The 21,283-nt window shown below is 33.7% G+C and overlaps 1 protein-coding gene across 1 annotated transcript; it reads right to left on the bottom strand.

Moving 5' to 3' along the window:
- Positions 1-5,782: 5,782 nt before the first annotated feature.
- On the bottom strand, positions 5,783-20,290 carry LOC127855192 (uncharacterized). Its single transcript, XM_052390606.1, has 2 exons — positions 19,235-20,290; positions 5,783-8,869 (listed from the first exon to the last, which is right to left on the bottom strand). Exons 1-2 carry the CDS (start codon positions 20,070-20,072, stop codon positions 8,004-8,006), a joined length of 1,704 nt encoding a protein of 567 aa, XP_052246566.1. The 5' UTR covers positions 20,073-20,290; the 3' UTR covers positions 5,783-8,003.
- Positions 20,291-21,283: the final 993 nt, after the last annotated feature.

Raw genomic sequence — 21,283 nt, 5'->3', positions numbered from 1 at the left:
TATGTCTGAATTCCAATACAATTTATGCAGTGTTGCGTCCTAATTGATGTAAACTAAGTTGTTCTAAAGTGGTATGTCATTACGCACTAGTTGTGACTTAAGGCTTCAGTAATTGATAACTCATATTGTCTGTATATATAGTAAAAAAGAAATGTCTCTCGATCGATTATATTGATATGTCAGAAAATGTGTAAACTGCACCTTGGGGCTCTAACTTTGCGCTTTTTTTGTTAACAGTCTTTTTTAGTTTGTACTCTTTTTATGTCTGAATTCCAATACAACTTACGCAGTGTTCTGATTGCTGTAAACTAAGTTGTTCTAAAGTAGTAGGTCGTTACGCACTAGTTGTGACTTGAGACTTTAGTAATTGGTAACTCATATTGTCTGTGTAAATTGTAAAAAAAATAATGTCTCTTTATCAATTATGTTGATTGTCGGAAAATGAGTAATTACACTTTGTGAGTCTAAGTTTTCGCTTTCCTATAAACAGCCTCTTTATAGTTTATTTTTTTTCTACCAGTACAATTTAAGCAGTTATGCATCTTAATTGATGTTAAATTGTACTATATGTGTAATTGTGCGTGTGTGGTGCATCCACTTGTGAACACGTGATATTTCAAAAATACAATGTAACAAATAGAGCTTAACATGTCCTTGGTCTAAATCTGTTGTTAACTTAACTATTATTCCTATTGTATCCCTAAAAACGCCACAAAGTGCGCAAATGCTACTTTATCTTATTTAAATTTCTCGAGTAAAGTGTAATACACAATGCACAATCTATTCAATACCAAACTAGAGGGGTTATGTGTTTTTTCGTTTGAGCAGGTGGCATCATACTTTCTGATGCAATGTATATCACTTAATTTTACTGTGTTTTGGCATACATATATATCTGCAATTCGTTAAATGCTTTCACATTCCCATGCATATAAGTGTGTTCGTCTGAGCAGATAGCATCATAGTTTTTGATGTAATGTATATCACCTTATATTGCTGTGTTTTCCATACATATATCGCTGCTATTCGCTAATTGCTCACACATTCTTATGCATATAAGTGTGTTCTTTCGAACAGATGTGACCAAAGTTTATGATGCATTGCAAATCAGCTAATATTGATGCTTTCTTTATTTATATGCTACTGTTTTCGTTAAATGCTTTTACATTTTGTATATATGTGTGTACTTTTACGACCATTGTCATTCTTACACAGATGCTCACTTTAATCATGTTCAATCACTATTTCTTTTTTCTTCAAGGATGTATTATTTATAATCGTGTGCGTACATTATCATCGTTACACAGATGCTCACTTTAATCATTTACAATCACTATTTTCCTTCTCTCCAAGGGTGATTTATTTATATGCAAACGGTCTAACTGATTTTTCTAGGTTTTTTGTTTCATATTATGATCTGCACACCCAACATAACCTAACATATCATTAAAATGTTACCAAACATTTTATCCTCCTTTAGCATCGTCCTCTTTGCCTTTCTTTCTCCTATACTCTCTTTTATCTCAATGTCCTATTTAAAGCAGTTGTGTAGCAAAAGACGTAATCCAATGTAAATATTAGCCTTGCAATATGTTTGTATGATCAAATGCATTAAACGAATCATGTCAGCGTTTCTGGCTCACCTCGTCTTTATTGGAACATATCATTATGTTGTACCTTAAACAGAGACCAGAAAACGCTGTCATGAATGCGTATCGACCACCAGCTATTTTTCCAATTCTCATACACGTAGTATTTGCATGCCAATTATGGCTAGTGTTGTTAGTCTCTTTTCATTACAAAGTAGTGTCTACCAGTCTATAAATATATCACGAAGTTTTGAACACCCACGTAAGCGTATCCCGATAGGAAAAAATATACATACTGATATTATCTTTCTCATAACTATCTTACAATGTTTCCTGTTTGGTTTAACTTGCTGCTGGATGTCTTAAGTTTTATTACGCTCGGGTGATATACATCCAAACCCAGGGCCTACCTTGTCTGAGACATTTTATAACACAAATGCAAATAATTCCTTACCCACTTCCGATATCTCTACAACACACCACTTAAGTTTTATTCATTATAATATTCAAAGTTTGATGCAAAAAAAAGATGTTTTGTATACAGGGCTACGTGATTTTGATATAATTGGTTTTACTGAAACATGGTTAAATAGTTCTATGCCATCTACTGATATTCTTTTCGAAGGCTTCCACCAGCCAATTCGCAAGGATCGCCTAGACTCTTATGGGGGCGTTGCTATTTACGTTAATGAAGATACTGCTTTCAAACGAAGACACGATCTCGAATTAAATAACGTTGAGTCTTTATGGACTGAAGTGTTCCCCTCAAAACATAAATCCGTTCTGTTTGGCTTGTTTTATAGACCGCCTAGTGCGGATAGATCGTATATGCATTCTATTGAAAATTCTATAGGACTAGCCAGAGACACACAAATAAATGATATCATTATTACAGGTGATTTTAATATAAATACTATCGCCGAATGATCAGCACGAACAATTAATGAATTATGTCTACAATTTGACTTAACGCAACTAATAATGAGCCAACACACTTTACTGAACACTCATCTTCCATAATTGATCTTATCTTTGTAAGTAATCCGAATACTGTATTACTTTCTGGAACAGGTGAACCCATTTTAAACCAAACTATTCGGTACCACTTGCCCTGTTTTTGTTACATTAAAATTCATAAAACCTTTACGTAAAACGTTCTATCGACATATCTGGCGTTACGACATTGGTGATTATTACAAACAAACTAATGACAGATACTAATTGGGGTCTACTTAAATGCGAAAATGTTGATATTTATGCGGATAATATTACCAAGACAATTTTACAAATTGCTGGCTCATGTATTCCTAACAAAAATGTAAGTATACGTTCTCGTGATCTCCCCTGGCTAAATAATATTATTAAGAAAAAAATTCGACAACGAAAGCGTCTTTACAGAAAGGCCAAGCAATTAAATAGCGATATGCATTGGTTAAATTTTCGTCGTGTCAGGAATGAAGTCGTTTTACTTCTACGTAACACAAAAAATGAATACTTTAACAATATTGCACGTAAACTGAAGTCATCTGACCTTTGCGCAAAAGACTGGTGGAAAACACTTCGAACATTTATTCCTACTAACAAAAACACTTCAATTCCACCTCTTTTCGACGAACAATTAGGTATCTTTGTAGCAAATGATTCCTGTAAAGCCGATATGCTAAACAGGTATTTTGCAAACCAATGTTCAATTGACGAAAGCAACCACGAACTCCCAATAATCAACAATTCAAACGCTAACACTCTTCAGAATATTCATATAACACAGGACGAAATAACTGACTCAATCACATGTCTTAAGTGAGGCAAAGCATCTGGTCCTGATGGAATTGATAATCGTATCCTCAAAGAAGCAATGCATCAATTAAGCTACCCATTGTGTAACTCTTGTCTAAATACTCACAAAATGCCTTCTTGTTGGAAAATTGCTAATGTATGTCCGATTTTTAAAAAGGGTGATCCAGCGAAAGCGTCCAAAATACTATTGAGAAGGTCTTTGAGAGGATATTGCATAAACACATTTTTAATTTTTTTCGAGATAGTTCATTCTTTGCGCCCACTCAATCTGGCTTCTTGCCTGGTGATTCGACTGTTAATCAGCTTACATATATTTATAATACTTTTTGCAGAGCACTAGACACTGGCCTTGAGGTCAGAGTAATCTTTTTTTATATAAGTAAAGCTTTTGATAAAGTATGGCATAAAGGTGTATTATACAAACTACAACAAGCAGGCATTCGTGGAAATATATTATCTTTCTTGACTAATTATCTTTCTGACCGCAAACAAAAAGTCATCCTACCGGGAGCGCACTCTATCCCTATTGAAATTCTCGCCGATGTCCCTCAAGGTTCTATTCTAGGTCCACTTATGTTTCTTGTGTATATAAATGATATTATTGCTGATAAACAAGCACACATACATCTGTTTGCTGACTACACTAGTCTGTTTATGGTCGTAAATTCGCCGAACGAATCTGCAGCTGTTTTGCAATAAGACATTGATAAAATATCCAGTTGGGCTGACAAATGGTTGGTATGTTTTAACGCTTAGTCTCAATAGAAGAACTTTATAATGAGCTAGGCTGGGAAACTATAAGCCAACAAAGACGCAAACACAAATTTATATTAATGTGTAAAATTAACTCTATTAATGAACCAAACTATTTGCAATCCCTTTTACCCGCTCCAGTTGGATCGTTTAGCAATTACTCATTACGAAATTCGTCACATCTCCAAACTATTCAAGCGCGAACGACACTGTACTCAAATATGTTTTTACCATCCACTGTATGTGAATGGAATAATCTTCCCGATGAAATAAAAAACGCCGAATCGATAAATTCCTTCAAAAGTCAAATTAACATAGATCGACACTCCGAATCCCTTATTTACATACGGTGAAAGACGCTCTCAAATGCTACACACGCGCTTACGAACAAAGTGTAGCGCCTTAAACGAACACCTTTTCCGACGCAATATTGTTGCATCCCCGCTATGTCTATGCGGACTTCATGAAACGACTTCGCATTACTTTCTTGAATGCACTCGGTATATACATATTCGTGGCGAATTTCTGAACTCAATTTCCGCATATTCCGTTCCTTGCATTGAAACTATTCTATATGGAGACAACTCGTGTGACTTCTTAACGAATACTAAAATAGCCGATGCAGTGCATACATTTATTATTAAAAGTAAGCGATTTGATTCGTAATATGCTACGGAAAGACGCTCAACTCTCTTGTCTTCGTTTGCACCAATCATGTCCTTCTAAACGTGTTTCATTCTCTGGCAAAGAAAATGAGAGAGAGAGATTTTAAGAAGAGAATGAGAAGAGAGAGAGAGAGAGAGAGAGAGAAGAGAGAGACAGAGAGCGAAAGAGAAAGAGCGAGAGAGAGGGGAGGGAGAGAGAGAGAAGAGCGAAACGAAAGAAAGAGAGAGAGAGGAGAGAGAAGCGAAGAGAGAGAGAGAGAGAGGAAAGAAGAGGAGAGAGAGAGGAGAGAGCGAGCGAGAAAGAGAGCGAGAGGAGGAGAGAGAGAAAAGGAACGGAGAGAGAGAGAGCGAAAAGAGAAAGAGGAGAGAGAGCGAGAGAAGAGAGAGAAGAGAGAGAGAGAAGCTGAGAGAGAGAGCGAGAGAGAGAGAGAGCAGGAGAGAGGAGAGAGAGAGAAGAAGCTCGAGAGAGGGGAAGAGAAAAGAGAGAAAGAGCTCTAGAGACTCCTCTCCCTCCCTCTCTCTCTCTCTCTCTCTCTCTCTCTCTCTCTCTCTCTCTCCCTCTCTCTCTCTCTCTCTCTCTCTCTCTCATACACATCCCAAATGTCCTGTTTCTCACAAAACAAACTTTACCCGTAGTTTATTTTTCACCATACCCTTAACAATTTTTATTATTTCAAATCCATGTATGTCCGTCTAGCAACATGAAACTGTATTTTTATAGGGAGAAGAACGAAATAAGACATCGTCTTTCGTTCTAATCCTATTCAAGCATGTTCTTATAATAAATGTTGTGTCATATTCTTTGTAAAACAAGAAATAAATATGTTTAAACTTAATAGTACAGTGTTTGACTGATATATTGCACATGTGTCCACACAAGATTTGTGATTATATGTTCAATGGATTGGGAAATAAAAGTACAAAAGTCACATCGAACAGAACAGAAGTTTATTAAGACTTATGCATATGTTCGTCGTCTTTAATGCGCACAATTTGAAATAAAAGAACGTCACTATAACAATTTATACATAGATTGTGTAAATTCAATTAAATTTAGAAGCAAAATAAGAACAGAAAACAAACGAAGCAAAATAAGAACAGAAAATTAACGATTTGGAGAAGGAGAAACTTTAAGGGCAGTAAGGAAAAAAAATCATTTACTTCCGTGTACATGATATAATTGTGATGAACAAAAAATCGAAATCCAATTATTCAGGAAATATCAAAGATTAAAGGAATATACACAGACTGATTTCAGAGGATGTACAAAAGAACTATCAATTTTCATTGAGAGGCATTTATAATATAATTTCATATAGATAAGGCATCCTTTACGTATGTACATACATTTATACATTAATAATGTCAAATTACCTGTTGATGTCATATATGTCAATAAACTAGTCTATGGAACGTAACAACAGGTGGATTCATGCAATAAACACGTTCAAGAATTGTCTTGTAGTAAACAGCAGCATGAATAAACATAAATGAAAATCAATGTGTCATATATGTCCAGTTTATTACAACAAAGGCTGCAACGTTCTTCACGAGGGTTTTTGTTGTGTGAGTATCTTTGGTCTGCATTATCTAGGGGTGGTCAGATTTTACAAAGTACACAGGTAGACTCTAAAGCAATAAATCTAAGTAGTATTCATGTTCAAGATTAGTTTATACATTCTATTGATTTCAACAATATAATACCAAGCCATGTCTGTTATAAAGGTGTCAATAATTTGATTTTCCATGTACACAAGGATAGTTATATTGGCAGTGTCAAACACAGAGGAAAAGCGGTATTCGGTTAACAATTGTTTAACATTTGTCCTTAACATATTTTTTATCTAAGGTAAACACATGGTTTGTTCACAAATGAGTTGCTTTTTAACATTTCATAATTGTCATATAGTTAGTAAAATTGAAACAGGACTTCCCTGATCATCAGATGAATGTTTCAAAAATCTGGAGTTCAGATTGTTAATTGTGGTAAATTGAATGGTAAAACTTATTCAATTTTAATTGCTGATAATAAGTTATGTAACAAGATTCCTTTATAAAAACATATGTATCTGACATGTTATGAAGCTTTTATTGGTGCATATTTGCAATATTTGTTTAAAAAAAAAAATTCAACAGTAATAAAAAGGATATAATTTTGAATTAAAAACCCGCTTCATGAATAAAAGGGTTGCGGGCATTAACTGTTTGATTTTGATTTTTGAAGCTTATACATCAAGAAAAAAATACGGTTTTAATTCAGAACAATAAATAATTTAAAAATATTTAAAATAGATATACCATATTCATTTTATTTACGTCTTTCAAATATAAGAGCATTAACATTCCAATCAAAATTAAACATAAATTGCAATATTCGTATATATTACTCCTTCATGAATTAATTGAACACAAATGTATTGTAATATCAATAATATATGTATAATTTGCCATTCAGAAATATGTATTTACAATCAGTTCATCAAATTGAATTATTGAAATATTTGGCTGATAAAAAGGTATTTATTTTTAGATTTTCTCTCGTGTTTTGGAGTGCCATGGTAATTAACATGTAAATTTGGAAAACAAAACAGTAAAATCTCCTTAAATTATGCGAATCCAAATATGTATTCCCTTAACAAATTATATGATTGCAATGTTCTAATCATTGAGTATGGTGGGTTGATTTTCTGTTAAAGCATACTCCGCAAGTTTATTGGTTGGTTTGGGTCTGATATAACGTTACGCAGACTTTGAATAAATGAAAGGCCGACTATTAACATACTTTGACGAATATCAAACGCGCTAAACTAAAGAGCATATTGACACAACAGAAATATGTAAAAAAAAATAAGTGATCATTTGTATACCGTGTAATGAATATTTGGGAACCACACCGGGTAAGTTGATATAATGGGAATAAAAATAGTATTACAGCCCATATATATATATTAAGTTATTGAAATATATTGTACAATATTTACGTTTTTTCCATGTTTTGAAACAAATGTTAAATAATGATAAATTCACAATACATAGGAAGTTTTAAATGCTGGTACGATAATAAAGAATAACAACACCGTTAAATTCTAATTAATCAAAACGTATACCGTTTTGATAAAACATCACTATACACACACCATTATATTTTATATGTGAGAAGTTCATAGCATGATAACATGGATTACGTCTTACTAGTCATCTAACTCATTGCCGGTAATATCTTTAACAAATGAAGTTTCCTGTCGCCTACCTGGCAGTTGGACACCGCCAGTCTAATGCCATCCTTAGACACACATATGCTGTGTGGGCACATCATATCCACTGGGTATTTACCGATTAAGTCCCCATCAACACTCATGTGCACGATTGAGTCCTTATACATACTGCATACTAGAACTGTGTTACCCGGTCCTTCACAGGTACCACGAGGTTCTCGTATGTTCTCATCAGTGACTGCTCTAGACGTGCTCTTCATGGTGTCGTAAATGAATACTGTGTGAGCGAACCTGTCAGTCAGTATTAACGTGTTCTTAGACTGGACATACGTGCACGTACTCTCATCTAGTTTGTACATTTTTGTAGGGAACACGACGTGATCAAAGTCATTCTCCACCCCGTCCAGTGATATTATTCTCGCAGGGAGAGGATCATCCCACGTACTCACGACCATGTGAGACGGAGACATGCAGCATATAGAGTAAAACATTGATGATGTATTGATCACCCTGGTCAGTCTGATGGTATTGTCTGTACTCACAGACAGGAGAACTACTACTTTCCAACCACCACCCGTTACACACAGTGCATCATGAGACACACATACTACGCAGTATGGATAAGTTTTGAACTTGTACGGTGTTCCAAGTGTCTGCAGTCGCTCATTCAGTATCATACATTTCTTATTATTGATATCCACGGCTACCAGTCTCCCGTCCGGCAGGAAGTCCAGTCCAGAGAGGAGAGGTTCCTTCTTATCAGCTCCAGTTTTTGGTAGATCCACGGATACGAGGAGCTCCAGGGTAAATGGCCTTGGTTGGGATGATGAGCTGATAATACTGGTCTCCACTGAAATAATAATAATATATAGTTATAATAATAATAATAATTATTATAAGAGTAGTAGTAATAATAATAATAATTAATAATAGTAATAATAACAATAATAATAATAATAATAATAATAATAATAATAATAATAATAATAATAATAATAATAATAATAATAATAAAAATAATAATAATAATGATAATAGTAGTAGTAATAATAATAATAATAATAATAATAATTATAATAATAATAATTAACTAGAGCTTTGTCACAGACGTGACGAATACCCCTTCCGCCGCATTGACACAGAATATTTTGCATGTTGTCTTCACAAAAAACAGCGGACACCATGCTCAATGTTTAAAACGCACTAAGTGACCCCGTGACCTAGTTTCTGACCTGCCATGACCCATGTTCGAACTTGGCCTAGCCATCATCTAGATACAACTTCTGACCAAGTTTGGTGAAGCTCGGATGAAAACTACTTGAATTAGAGAGAGGACACCATGCGTAATGTTTAAAACGCACTAAGTGACCCCGTGACCTAGTTTTTGACCCGGCATGATCCATCTTTGAACTTGACCTAGACATCATCTAGATACAACATCTGACCATGTTTGGTGAAGATCGGATGAAAACAACTTGAATTAGAGAGCGGACACTTAAAACGGACCGACAGACCGCCCGACAAACAAGCTCACTCCTATATACCCCCTACACTTTGTTCGTATGTGAATAATAATAATAAGAGCCATGAAACTCTACTATTTAAATGACGTTTAATACTTTTTAATGCTAAAAACCTGCAATTACATTGGTCGGGATTCGTACGAGTGATATGTTGGAGGAAATTCATGCTGGGCAATTCTGGGATGGGTGGGTATTGTGAACGCTCTGTTACAAATATACCAAATTAATCGATGGACAGCGTTACAAAGACATTATACATTTCCCTATGCATGTTTTATCAATAATCCAAATGACACGTTTTTTCTTGGGATATAATGTATTCTTTATATTTGGAACTTTTGAAAAGCGTTTAATGCAATCTGTGAACGGCTGCATCAAATCAGTTTTAATTTAATCGTTGCAATGCCTCTACTGTCGGAGTGCGAATTAAGAAATAATCATATCAACGATGTTCAAAGCACTGAGTTTCATAGTTACACACATCAATTCTTATCAAAATAATAAGAGCCATGAAACTCTACTATTTAAATGACGTTTAATACTTTTTAATGCTAAAAACCTGCAATTACATTGGTCGGGATTCGTACGAGTGATATGTTGGAGGAAATTCATGCTGGGCAATTCTGGGATGGGTGGGTATTGTGAACGCTCTGTTACAAATATACCAAATTAATCGATGGACAGCGTTACAAAGACATTATACATTTCCCTATGCATGTTTTATCAATAATCCAAATGACACGTTTTTTCTTGGGATATAATGTATTCTTTATATTTGGAACTTTTGAAAAGCGTTTAATGCAATCTGTGAACGGCTGCATCAAATCAGTTTTAATTTAATCGTTGCAATGCCTCTACTGTCGGAGTGCGAATTAAGAAATAATCATATCAACGATGTTCAAAGCACTGAGTTTCATAGTTACACACATCAATTCTTATCAAAATATTTACAGCGTAAACAACTTTTAAAAAGATGAAAACAACTCTGAGTCTAACAATAGATCCGAAAGGACCCTTGGTCGCTAAAACGCTGGACTACGGGTTTTAAAAGAGCCTAAAAGATTTAAGATGAGCTATATACATGTGTGTTTAGAATAGATTTACCACCGTTTGATTCGTAGTAACGATTTATGTACACGTATGAAACGCATCAACAAGCAAGTTTAATTTTAAGTGGTCTTATGTTATCTATTTAAGGAGTACTTTTTAATTTAGGCATTTTCAAGAACCGTATACAGTTTCCTTTGGAATGCATGTGTAAGTTAACCGTTTTAACTACTTGTGTAAATGTTTATGAATAAAACAGTAACAGGACATCGCGTTATTCTGAATTATGTTTGACTTGATTGTGGCTCTCACGTTTATATCTTGTATCCACTCTCGTACGATCACGAACGCACGATAGATCGTTCGTAGCTGATCGTGATCCGTCTCGGAGCTGGAATGGAAGATGTGATGCGAGACAATACGTCGTGATGCGATTTTTTTTTGCACCCGGATACAATCTGGTAACAATTTGTCATATTGCAGATACACACCGATGCTTTTATCACGTTTCAATGCCATGTGTAACGACGTTAAACGGGTATCTTAGAAGTGTTTTATAAATATAATTGATACTGATCTCTAACTGTTGCATGATTCGGTAAACGAAGCCTCGTAACTGATGGTCTTTGTATCAAACCTTGTAGGCTTATAAACATTGATATGCGTTTTCAAACTATCTGGTGTGCGACCAGTCCCGATTTCGAACGATATGATACTATACTTTGTGATCTGGTGTGTGACCAGTTCACATGCGATTACACGTCTTTGATTATGATTATCTGGAATGAGTCGCTACGTACAAGAACATTACCAAACGTGTATCACAAATTAAAGCAATCAGTTACGATGTAAAACGATTTCGGTCGCGACGTTCACGACCTAAAATGAAACGATCTGATAGGATCAACACAACTAGACGTTTTAAACAGCGAGAACCTAGCATGCAAACTAATTTTCGCGGTACATAGTTGTAATTTTAGTTCCTCAATCCATTTAGCGTAAACTTTTTGAATGTATGGACATTGAATGTTTGACACGAGTTATCAGTACGATCCAATTCAGTTCTTTGTTATTTACATTCAGAAAACAGCTTTTTGTCGATATCGTTTTAGATTTTCTTGAATATGTGATATTTTAAGCGACGATTAAGAGTAGCTAACATTTCGTTGTATTTGTAATAAGATATGTACGCTTTCCCCGATGCCTTATACTATTGCTGTTTAAAACTATATTGCATATACGGGAATCATACGGGATATGTATCATAAAGTAAAATCATGTGTAAAATCATGTAACACCTATTCCGACTTTTTTGAATATGCAGTTGGTTTGAGGCAGGGGGTGGTAACCTCGCATATTTTGTTTTCATTCTTTGTTAATGACCTTGAACTTTATTTGCAAAATGAACCTAATTTGGGATAATTATTTGACGATATTGTCTTAATACTTTTACTTTTTGCAGACGATATGGCAATTTTTGCGAAATCGCCAGATGAATTGCAAACCAATATTAATCTTTTGCACTCATATTGTAAAACATTGGGTATTACGGTCAACACAGACAAAACTAAAATTATGGTTTTCAGAAAAAGGGGTAGACTGTTGTAAAATGAGAAATGGAATTTTTATGGCAAAGAATTAACTGTTGTGGACGATTTTAATTACCTTGGCACTGTTTTCAATTACACAGGGAATTTTAAGCTGAATCAAGAATATTAAGCAGGTAAAGGTATTAAGGCATAAAACGTACTATTGCAACATTGTAAAAAGTACAAACTAAAGCCAAAGATATTGTGTCAACTCTTTGATTCATTTCTTGGTTCTATACTTATCTATTCAGCAGAGGTATGGGGATTCACGCAATCAAAAGAACTAGATAGAATACACCTGCAAGTTTGCAAGCGTATTTTAAAACTAAAAACTAATACATCTAATGCGGGCGTATATGGGGAGTTAGATCGATACCCTCTGTTCATTACAAGGTATTTAAAAATTATTAAATACTGGAGTAAAATTATACATACAGAAAATATATTATTAAAAAGGTTTATGAGCAGGCCAAAGCAGATTGTAACGATGGCTTAAATAATTGGGTATATAATGTTGCTAAGCAATCATGGATTCTCTAATATTTTGAAGACGCTGAAAATGTCGTTTTTAAATCATTTATTTGTATTTTTAATCATTGACAATTTTATTCAGGAATGGTCCCAAAGCATGCAGACAAACCAGGTTCTTATTAATTATGTACTTTAAAAAAAAAAAAATTCATTACGAATCATACCTCGATTTATTACCAAGCAGCCTAGGAATGTTTTTCTGTAGGCTAAGACTATCGGTTCACCCACTTAGAATACAAACCGGTAGATATGGTAGAAATAGAATTGCTAGGGATCAGCGTTATTGTCTATTTTGTAATTCACATGATATTGAAGATGACTATCATTTTATGCTTATTTCTCCATTTTTAGAAGAGATACACAAACAATATGTACCAAAATATTTTTACCAACGCCCATCGATGTTTAAATTTTTGGAAATGTTGGGCATTGATAACAAAACCAAATTAATTAAAATTTCTCTTTTTATTAAATACGCAATAAATAAACGAAACGCATTGTTAAATGTAAGTTCATCCTCGTAAAACAAGGACACATACTTTAACAGTTTAAATAACACAATATGTATGTATATCACAATCAAATGTAATAAGTTTTATAATAAAGACCAGGTATACCGTATATACAGGTATACCATAGTTACTGAAAATTCTGGTATATGATTGACGTGACATGAATGTTCTTAATCATGCTTTGTTTGTTTTGTTATACTGACGATGTACATTTTGCAAGTCATAATAAAACACATGTTCTGTTCTGTTCTGTTCATATAATTATTTCTGCGTTGCCTGTTCAAACATGTTTATTATAAGATCATTCATTGTATCACGCTACTCTGCTATGTTTGTTATCTTAAGTCAGGCACATTCGGAACTACTTCTTATAAAAATATCGCTAAAAAGTAAAACAAGCAATCTTTTTAAGATTATTATTTTAGTCATAGTTTTAAAAAGCGTTTATGTTAGCACTATCTTGATTCAGATGTTCTGACGAGACAAAAAACAATTCACATAAACGAAATAATACTTGAACGAATAAGAAAATGTACTTGCAAAAACAAATCACGTAATTACAATTTCAAGTAAACAATTGCCATCTTAACATATTATTGAATACAACAGATAAAATAATGCATATTACAACTTTAAGTGACTAATTGAAGCGTTTTTTTTTAAATGCACGCTCTACAATAATCCCCTGTGATAATTTAAGTGATCATGTTTAAGCTATTATTTTCGCCGTGTTTGCAACAGAGTAACACTTCTTATTAAACGACACACTTTAGTCTTCGATGTTGCTTCCAGCCATAAATTTCCAATTTCCTTGATACAAACGTCAAAGCTTGTGAATAACTCATGCATCATAGACATTTCTTCATCGCTTAATAATGCAAATATTATGTAAAAATAATAATAAAATGATATACAAGTTTTATTTTATTACGTTTTTGTTTCATAATTTTCAATACAAAGCAACATAATGCGATAAAAGTTCATAATAAAGCTCCTCAATTTTGCGTTCGCCCAACCAGTTAATAAACAACTTTCTCAAATAGCGGTTGCCGGTATGTCAATGTTAAATACATTACTTCGTTGCGTTGAAAAGATAGTTGAAGAAACACGTGTGTTTTTGTTGAGTGTTTACATTTCGCACATTTAAACCCAACTATGCATGTAGACTTCCTTCTGCTGACTGCGTGTGTTTATAGATACAATTACGTAATTTTATTCATATTATTTTAACTTCACCACATGAAACACTTTATCGGTTCAAATTGCTTTATTGATAACATTTGTGCCAAAATGTAACGAGTTATAACTTTGTCTAGAAGTATTTCTTAAGTATTATGTTCAATACAAAACGATCCATATAGAAGTCACCAGGGTGTCTCGTTCGCATAGTGTGCGGAGCTGCAAATCGCTGAATCTTCGCTGGTATTGATTTCTGTTTCTGTTTTTTTTGACAAGTGCATGTTTATACACATCATTTGGGTGTAGAAAAGTTGCATGATTAAAATCGGACACGTGACTACTGCTTTATTATAAGATATTGATATCTTACTCGGATGAATATCGGCCCTAAAGCTTCGGCAAGCCTCGGCTCTATGTCTTTAAAATCGTCGTCCGATATAAATCTGTTATCATAAGAAAGTAACTATGTTTTCTCTATGCGTCTACCTCTGAAGAAATTTGTTTAATATACTCATCAAAACCAGTTTCTGAATGCTTACACTCGGCTATAATAGCGTCAGCCCCGGATTCCAATGTAAGCAATGACTGTTTCAATGCATGTAGCTCTGACCATTTGTCAGCAGTTGCACCGGCTAACTGTTCTACCCTATCCAGGGGGTGGATCGTAAGCAAGTAACTGGCGTGGTTTAAGTGAGAAAAATAGTAACTGTTGTTCAAAGTGGCGGTTAACATGTGATTTTTGAATGTTTTCGTCGGAATTTTTGAAAGGTTTGTACATTTACCATACTTATTCGACATTGACCTTACGCGCACGATGATCTACTTATATTCAGTTAACCTCGGTATAAATCATGTAGATGCATTATCAATATGAAAAACGTTATTGTAAGCACCTGGTACTTGTCATAGAGGTAGCGTGCGCTATACCTTTGCACAACGAAGGCAAAAAAGTGTAAATACCCTTATTTTTTTTTGATTTTGACTGAATTTTCGTATCTTTGCTAACTTACTCGGGACACGATCGGAGTAACGGTCATTTACGAAATACGGCGATGTTGCATGAATTTCATTATAATTCTGATCCCTTAAAGGGACTATGCCAACTAAACAATACACGTCGGGAAACATTTTATACTAGAATAAAGTAACTCCTATACAATAACATACTGGTGTAAAACACATCTTGGAAGCTTTAGATGTATTTATGGTACTATTGACAGAGAAGTGTAAACAGATCCGCAAAATGCAATTTTTCATGTGTCGCCAATACGTTCGGTGGCGTAATTTTGTGAATATTCTTTACAAATGTTCTAGAAGTAAAATATTTGTGTTTCAACCTAAAAAACCCCAGAAGGATCTGATAATTCGGATTCTGTTCTGAAATGGTTTATATTGAGAAAATAAAAAAAAATCTTAAAAAAAACCACTCAATATCAACATAATGCCAACTTATTTTAACCAGATATGATCATTTAATTTAGATAGGTGTCTTTAACTAAATCGTGTGTGTGATAAAGTTCGCTCTTTTACAGATTTTGCTGAGATTGTTAAGTTAATTTGATTGATGAAAGAACAAACATGTTGTGTAAAAAGCTGTACCCTATCTTTTCAAACACTGTCCTGTGATTTCAGGAACGGCTTCCAAACTTTATTTGAAATTGCTTGAGTCGCATTTTAGCTTGGTTGATGGTCACAATACCGTAAATGAGTGCTATTTCGGTTTCCTACCACATCACAATACCAAATTCAAATTAAAAGCCTTCAGCAAAACTAAATTGCTAGAAATTGCAGCTATAATTATCTAAACTTCCTCGAGTCTATAACTAAATAGAGAGGAGTGCTGTGTAACACTATGAAACATTACAAACCTCATCGTCAAGAACTAATACAATTCGAAATACACGTACTCGCATTTTCATTGTACGTCTGCTATCAATTACTCAATACAGTGTTAATAATACTAATATTCAAATAAAATAATGTATTCTATATTGATTGTAGTAACATGAATATTTTAATTGATATCAACTTTTGTTTAGCTAAAGGTCATACAAATAATACGTTAAATGGTATAAAAGCTTCTAGAAAAGTAGCCGATTGTTCACGTTCAGATCAAAATAACTTAAGTACACAAACAGTACTGATGTAAACATTAGAAAACCAACACTGATTAACAACCAATAATATTCACATCAATATATTGACGTAGATGTTATCTACGTCTCTGATCAAACGTACGACACGCTATTTTGAATTATGAATTTTCTTTAAGTTCATCAGATACAGTAGTTAGTTTTTGTATTTCCTGACACAATGTAAAGGGAAAACTTCACGCCCAGGTTATCCCGATTTAGCATAGCATTAAAAGGGATTAACCTTCCTCTGAAAATCGGATATGTCCGCTAATGCACAGTTAATAAGATCCTCAAATATTCTTATGTGCATTTTCGATACAATGGCATGCGCAAAAATTTGCTACTTGATGCTTTCGAGCTTAATAAACCGAAACGTGTAAACGGCTCATATAAAAATATTTTTTTCTCTGGCGCGTTGCCAAGTGTTTTTTTGAAAGGTTAAGCGTCAGTTCTGTTCATGGATTAATTCTCATTAATAATATATTATTAAACATATTCTGTTTTTTTCTGACGATTCATTTACCGATTTATGAAGTTAACATTGCACGAATTTATTTACACCAAAGAATCGTTAAAACACATTTATACAAGTGCACACTTCTTAAAAATTTCTAGTTTGTTTGTTATAATGACGTTTCACATATCTTCTTTAAATGTTTATAAAACATTTGTTAACAAATAGTTTATAATAAAAGTGGCAACCACGACTCTTTATGGATATTGTAATAAACCGATAAGCTCATGCAATTTTGCAATCAGTAGAAATCGACAATCGTATTTCATCGACTATCTCAGAAATCCTACGTAAGATATAGCTCGTGTCTATTGATGAGCCATTTTTCTTTGATACACAAAATGCTTGATCCGTCTCTTGCTATAAGGCTGTTAACACCGAGCGCGTTAAACTAGCACACAACCTTCTAAAGAAAATTTGATGAAACGAGCACTGTCAACGTTTATTTGAAAACAACTGCCTTGGGCAATATTATTTCCGCACGCTGCAGTTCAAGTTAAAAATGTATTTCCGGTGTGAGCAATATTATTCAAACACAAGGTAAAACTCGAATATTTACGTTTCTCGATGTAAACAAGCAATATTGTTAACGTGAGGGCGCCCCAATGTCCCATTTTTGTGTACAATCGTATTTCCAATGCAAAGTTTCAATAAATTCATTAAACGTTCAGAGTAAAAGTAGTAGAATATTAATAAAAGAACTTTGTTAAAAAATAAATATGTAATTATGCAAGTAATACGTATATGGCATATGCTATATTGAAAATATGCCAAAGAGATACCATGACCGCGAGTAAACTTTTGATAAATTAGCACCCTGCCGTTTTGAAATCGTAGTAGGAACACTGATAACTACACAGTTTCAATCTTAGTTCTCAGTAAACTATTTCAAAAGGATTTTTATTATATATTTCTAATATCAATTTCCCCTAACAATGCAAACAATCGATTTTATGTTAAATTACCATAATCCACTGTCAAACGGTAAATTTTACTATTAAACATTCTATACGTTGCGTACTTAACATCTTTGATGTAATGCGCATCGTTAAAGGGACCATCAACCAGATTGACGAAAAAAAAAGTTCTAAAATACCGTATTTTTTTACAATTATTAGTTTATATTGATTAAAATATCACGACTGGTATAATACATTAATATTTTCGTTGTATTCGGTAATACAATTTCGCGATGTGAGATCGAAAGTACATCGCGAAAAAGGGTGACAACGATATGCACACTATACATAACGCAAGTAGATCGATCATTATATATATATACAATATATACAATTCACTACGAATGCACAATATGCATTCCTGGGTTTACCACGTGACGATGATGATCAATCTACTTGCGTTATTTATAGTTAACTGTTACCTGGTTCACATACCCAGTTATATTTTATTACCGAATATACTGAAAATATGAAAACTTAACAACGTTTTCAAGTAATCGAATATACCAGTCGTGATATTATAATTAATATAAACTAATAATTGTAAAAAAAAATACAGCTGTTAATGAATTTCAATGTAAATGGGCGCGTTTAATTATTGGAAGTAGTCCAACATGTCGCGAAATGTACCATAGATTGATTTATGCAGTACATTTTCTGCGGATCCAGACTTTTGAATATTTGTCTGTAATACACGAAATATGATGTAAATTATAAAGATTTTAAATGTAAACTGTGATTACAACTGTAACAGTATTACTATCAACAAAAACTATGTATTCGCAAACATCAGAAAGTTTAACAATTAAATTTGCAGGGAATTTCGGGTCATCGGGAATGCTATATAAACTCTTTTAAATAAGCATAACCACTTTGTTATGAACTTAATATTGGATATATTAACTTTTTCTCCAAACAAAGATCGAACTGTTAACGTTTATTAAAAACTTTATTAATTTACAATTAATGTACAAAAATATATCATGATGTCCACATACACTTTAATATATGTACATCGGAAATATAAGAAAGTATGAGAAAGTATGTGTGTGACTACATTTTAATATTTTACTCTATTGTAAGGATATCAGTCAGATATAATTTTTTGTCTATAAACAAAACAAACAAATGAAGATTGCATATCCAAGTGTTTGAATTCATGAGTGTATTTCATAATTGAAAGGTAATCGTCAGTGCTATTACGATAATGCAAATACTTCCAATACCTTTCTGGATTTGGAGTTTAATAAAATCCTTTCCCATCTCAAGGAGAGATGTCAGCTCCCTTGCGAAAGACAACGAAAGATGAGGTGTGACTTGTTGAGCTTTGATCATCCTATGCTTCTCCTCCATGCGTTTCGAAAGGATGTACTTTTGTTGTGGCGTTCCGTGTTCATACACAGCAGAGCATATTGGCAATATTGTATGCAGATCTTCCTTCACCTTTGTACAGACGGTGTGGCTTCTGTTGACTTCTTCAAACTTGAAAGCGTTTGCTTCAGATTGTACGTTATTCTGAGCCTCTTCAAAAAGTTGCATGACATAGAGTTTTATTGAATCTAACTCTTTATTCACGTTTGACACAGATTTGTTTAAATCACTATCCTGCTGCATACTTTCAGCTATGATAAAGTCAGTATCGGATTCCAATTTAATCAATGATGTCATCAACCCATCACTGTCTGCGAGTTCTTTTTCAGTTACGCTGTCTATTTCATGTAATTTGCCACATTTCCCATGTACAAAAAGGCAGGAAGTGCAACATAGAATTAAATGTTCCTGGCAGAAAAACTTGATCTTCTTGCTGTGCTCCTGACACCTGTCTAATCCTTTCATTTCCACGATGTCCAAAACTCCGACAATATTATGTTTTCCAGGCTTATAAACTATGTGTGGATTTTTGCAGGAATCACACAGATATTCATAACAATCATCACAATAAACCGTGGCTGTTTTAGATTCGTTACTTTTCATACAAGGCTCACATGATTGTGTAACAGAAAATTCTCCAATAAAGTCGCCCGCATTTTCCCGCTTTGAATCTCGAGGCCCCCCAGTTGCCATTTTAACTTATTTGTTTCAGCCTGTTTCTTATTTAAATCTCTAAAATATACTTAATGAACATATAAGCCGAAATAGATGAAACACATATTCGTTTTTGTAATAACTTAAATTTGATATTAACGCAAACAAAAATATCCAGCTTGATAAAACCGTCCGCTTGTGTGATCAATCTACAATGCTCTTGACATGTGTTAACTTCCGTTCATTGTTCGCAGTCCATCGCCTTTTCAGTTATGACTAGTAGTATACTGTAATCAAATTGCTGAAGGCACTTTAGTTGTTCGCTCTTTGGATAAATTTAACATTACAGTCGCTTGAAATGGACTTTTTTAACGTAGGCCAATCGAACGGCGACGAAACATGCAAATCCCAATGTTATTTCACTTTAATTGACTACAGTTATGAGATTTCGGAAAAAAACATCGGGGATGAAAATGGAATTGTTTTACAATCTCAAACTTTTATAAGGATTCACATAAACTCCACTTGTTATTAAAAATATGAAGCTTAGTTTAAAATAGTACAGTCATATATAACTTTATTGCAACTGAAAGGGAGGAAATCTAAAAAAACTGGAAATTAGTAAACTTTGTTTAACCAGTTGGCAACATAAAGTTTTTTAAGGTCAATAACAAAGAAACAAACTATGAAACTAAAACACTTTATTATTTTAAAAACGTTCACAAAGGTACATGCGTTTATTAACAAACGAATAGGCATAGATTGCGTATTGTAAATACAAATTAACTTCAAAAAGTGAACACAATCTTTTCCTTTTTTAAAAAGGTCAGCAAATGTTTGCCTGATTTAATTGTAAAATTCATTTCCAATAAGTTCTGCTTCACCCAATTCATAATGTTTGAACTATTGTACAATTACACATAAATATTGCATCATCAAATGTACTTGCCTGTTCTGAGATTCGTGTCAATATAAAAACAAGGCATCCCTCTCTTTTTTACTTGATGAGTTTTGCAATAAGATTCCCGTTTCACTTTGATACAGTCATCGCGCAAACATCAACTTTATCATTTGTTGTGTCCACTAACAATAGTGAATTTCGTCAGCTACACAAGTTCTAATCGACATTCTTGATAGTGACAGATAGTCGGCAAATATGTCGAGGATTTTGAATTTGCGGGGTTTAATGACCTTTCAGATGGTACCTGGATACTCCCTTTCTCGTCAACCTTTAGCACAACCAGACACAC

This window comes from Dreissena polymorpha, chromosome 13 (genome assembly GCF_020536995.1).
Source record: "Dreissena polymorpha isolate Duluth1 chromosome 13, UMN_Dpol_1.0, whole genome shotgun sequence".
NCBI lineage: Eukaryota > Metazoa > Mollusca > Bivalvia > Myida > Dreissenidae > Dreissena > Dreissena polymorpha.
Note: the sequence above shows the minus strand (reverse complement) of the source record. Positions and strands in the feature narration are given on the sequence as shown.

Bases quoted from the DNA above. Each gene is read 5' to 3' on its own strand.
- LOC127855192 (XM_052390606.1), bottom strand. From the start codon at position 20,072: ATGGCAACTGGGGGGCCTCGAGATTCAAAGCGGGAAAATGCGGGCGAC. The intron at 8,870-19,234 runs GTATTGGAAGTA...TTATTATTTCAG, and splicing joins TAAACTCCAAATCCAGAAAG to TGGAGACCAGTATTATCAGC.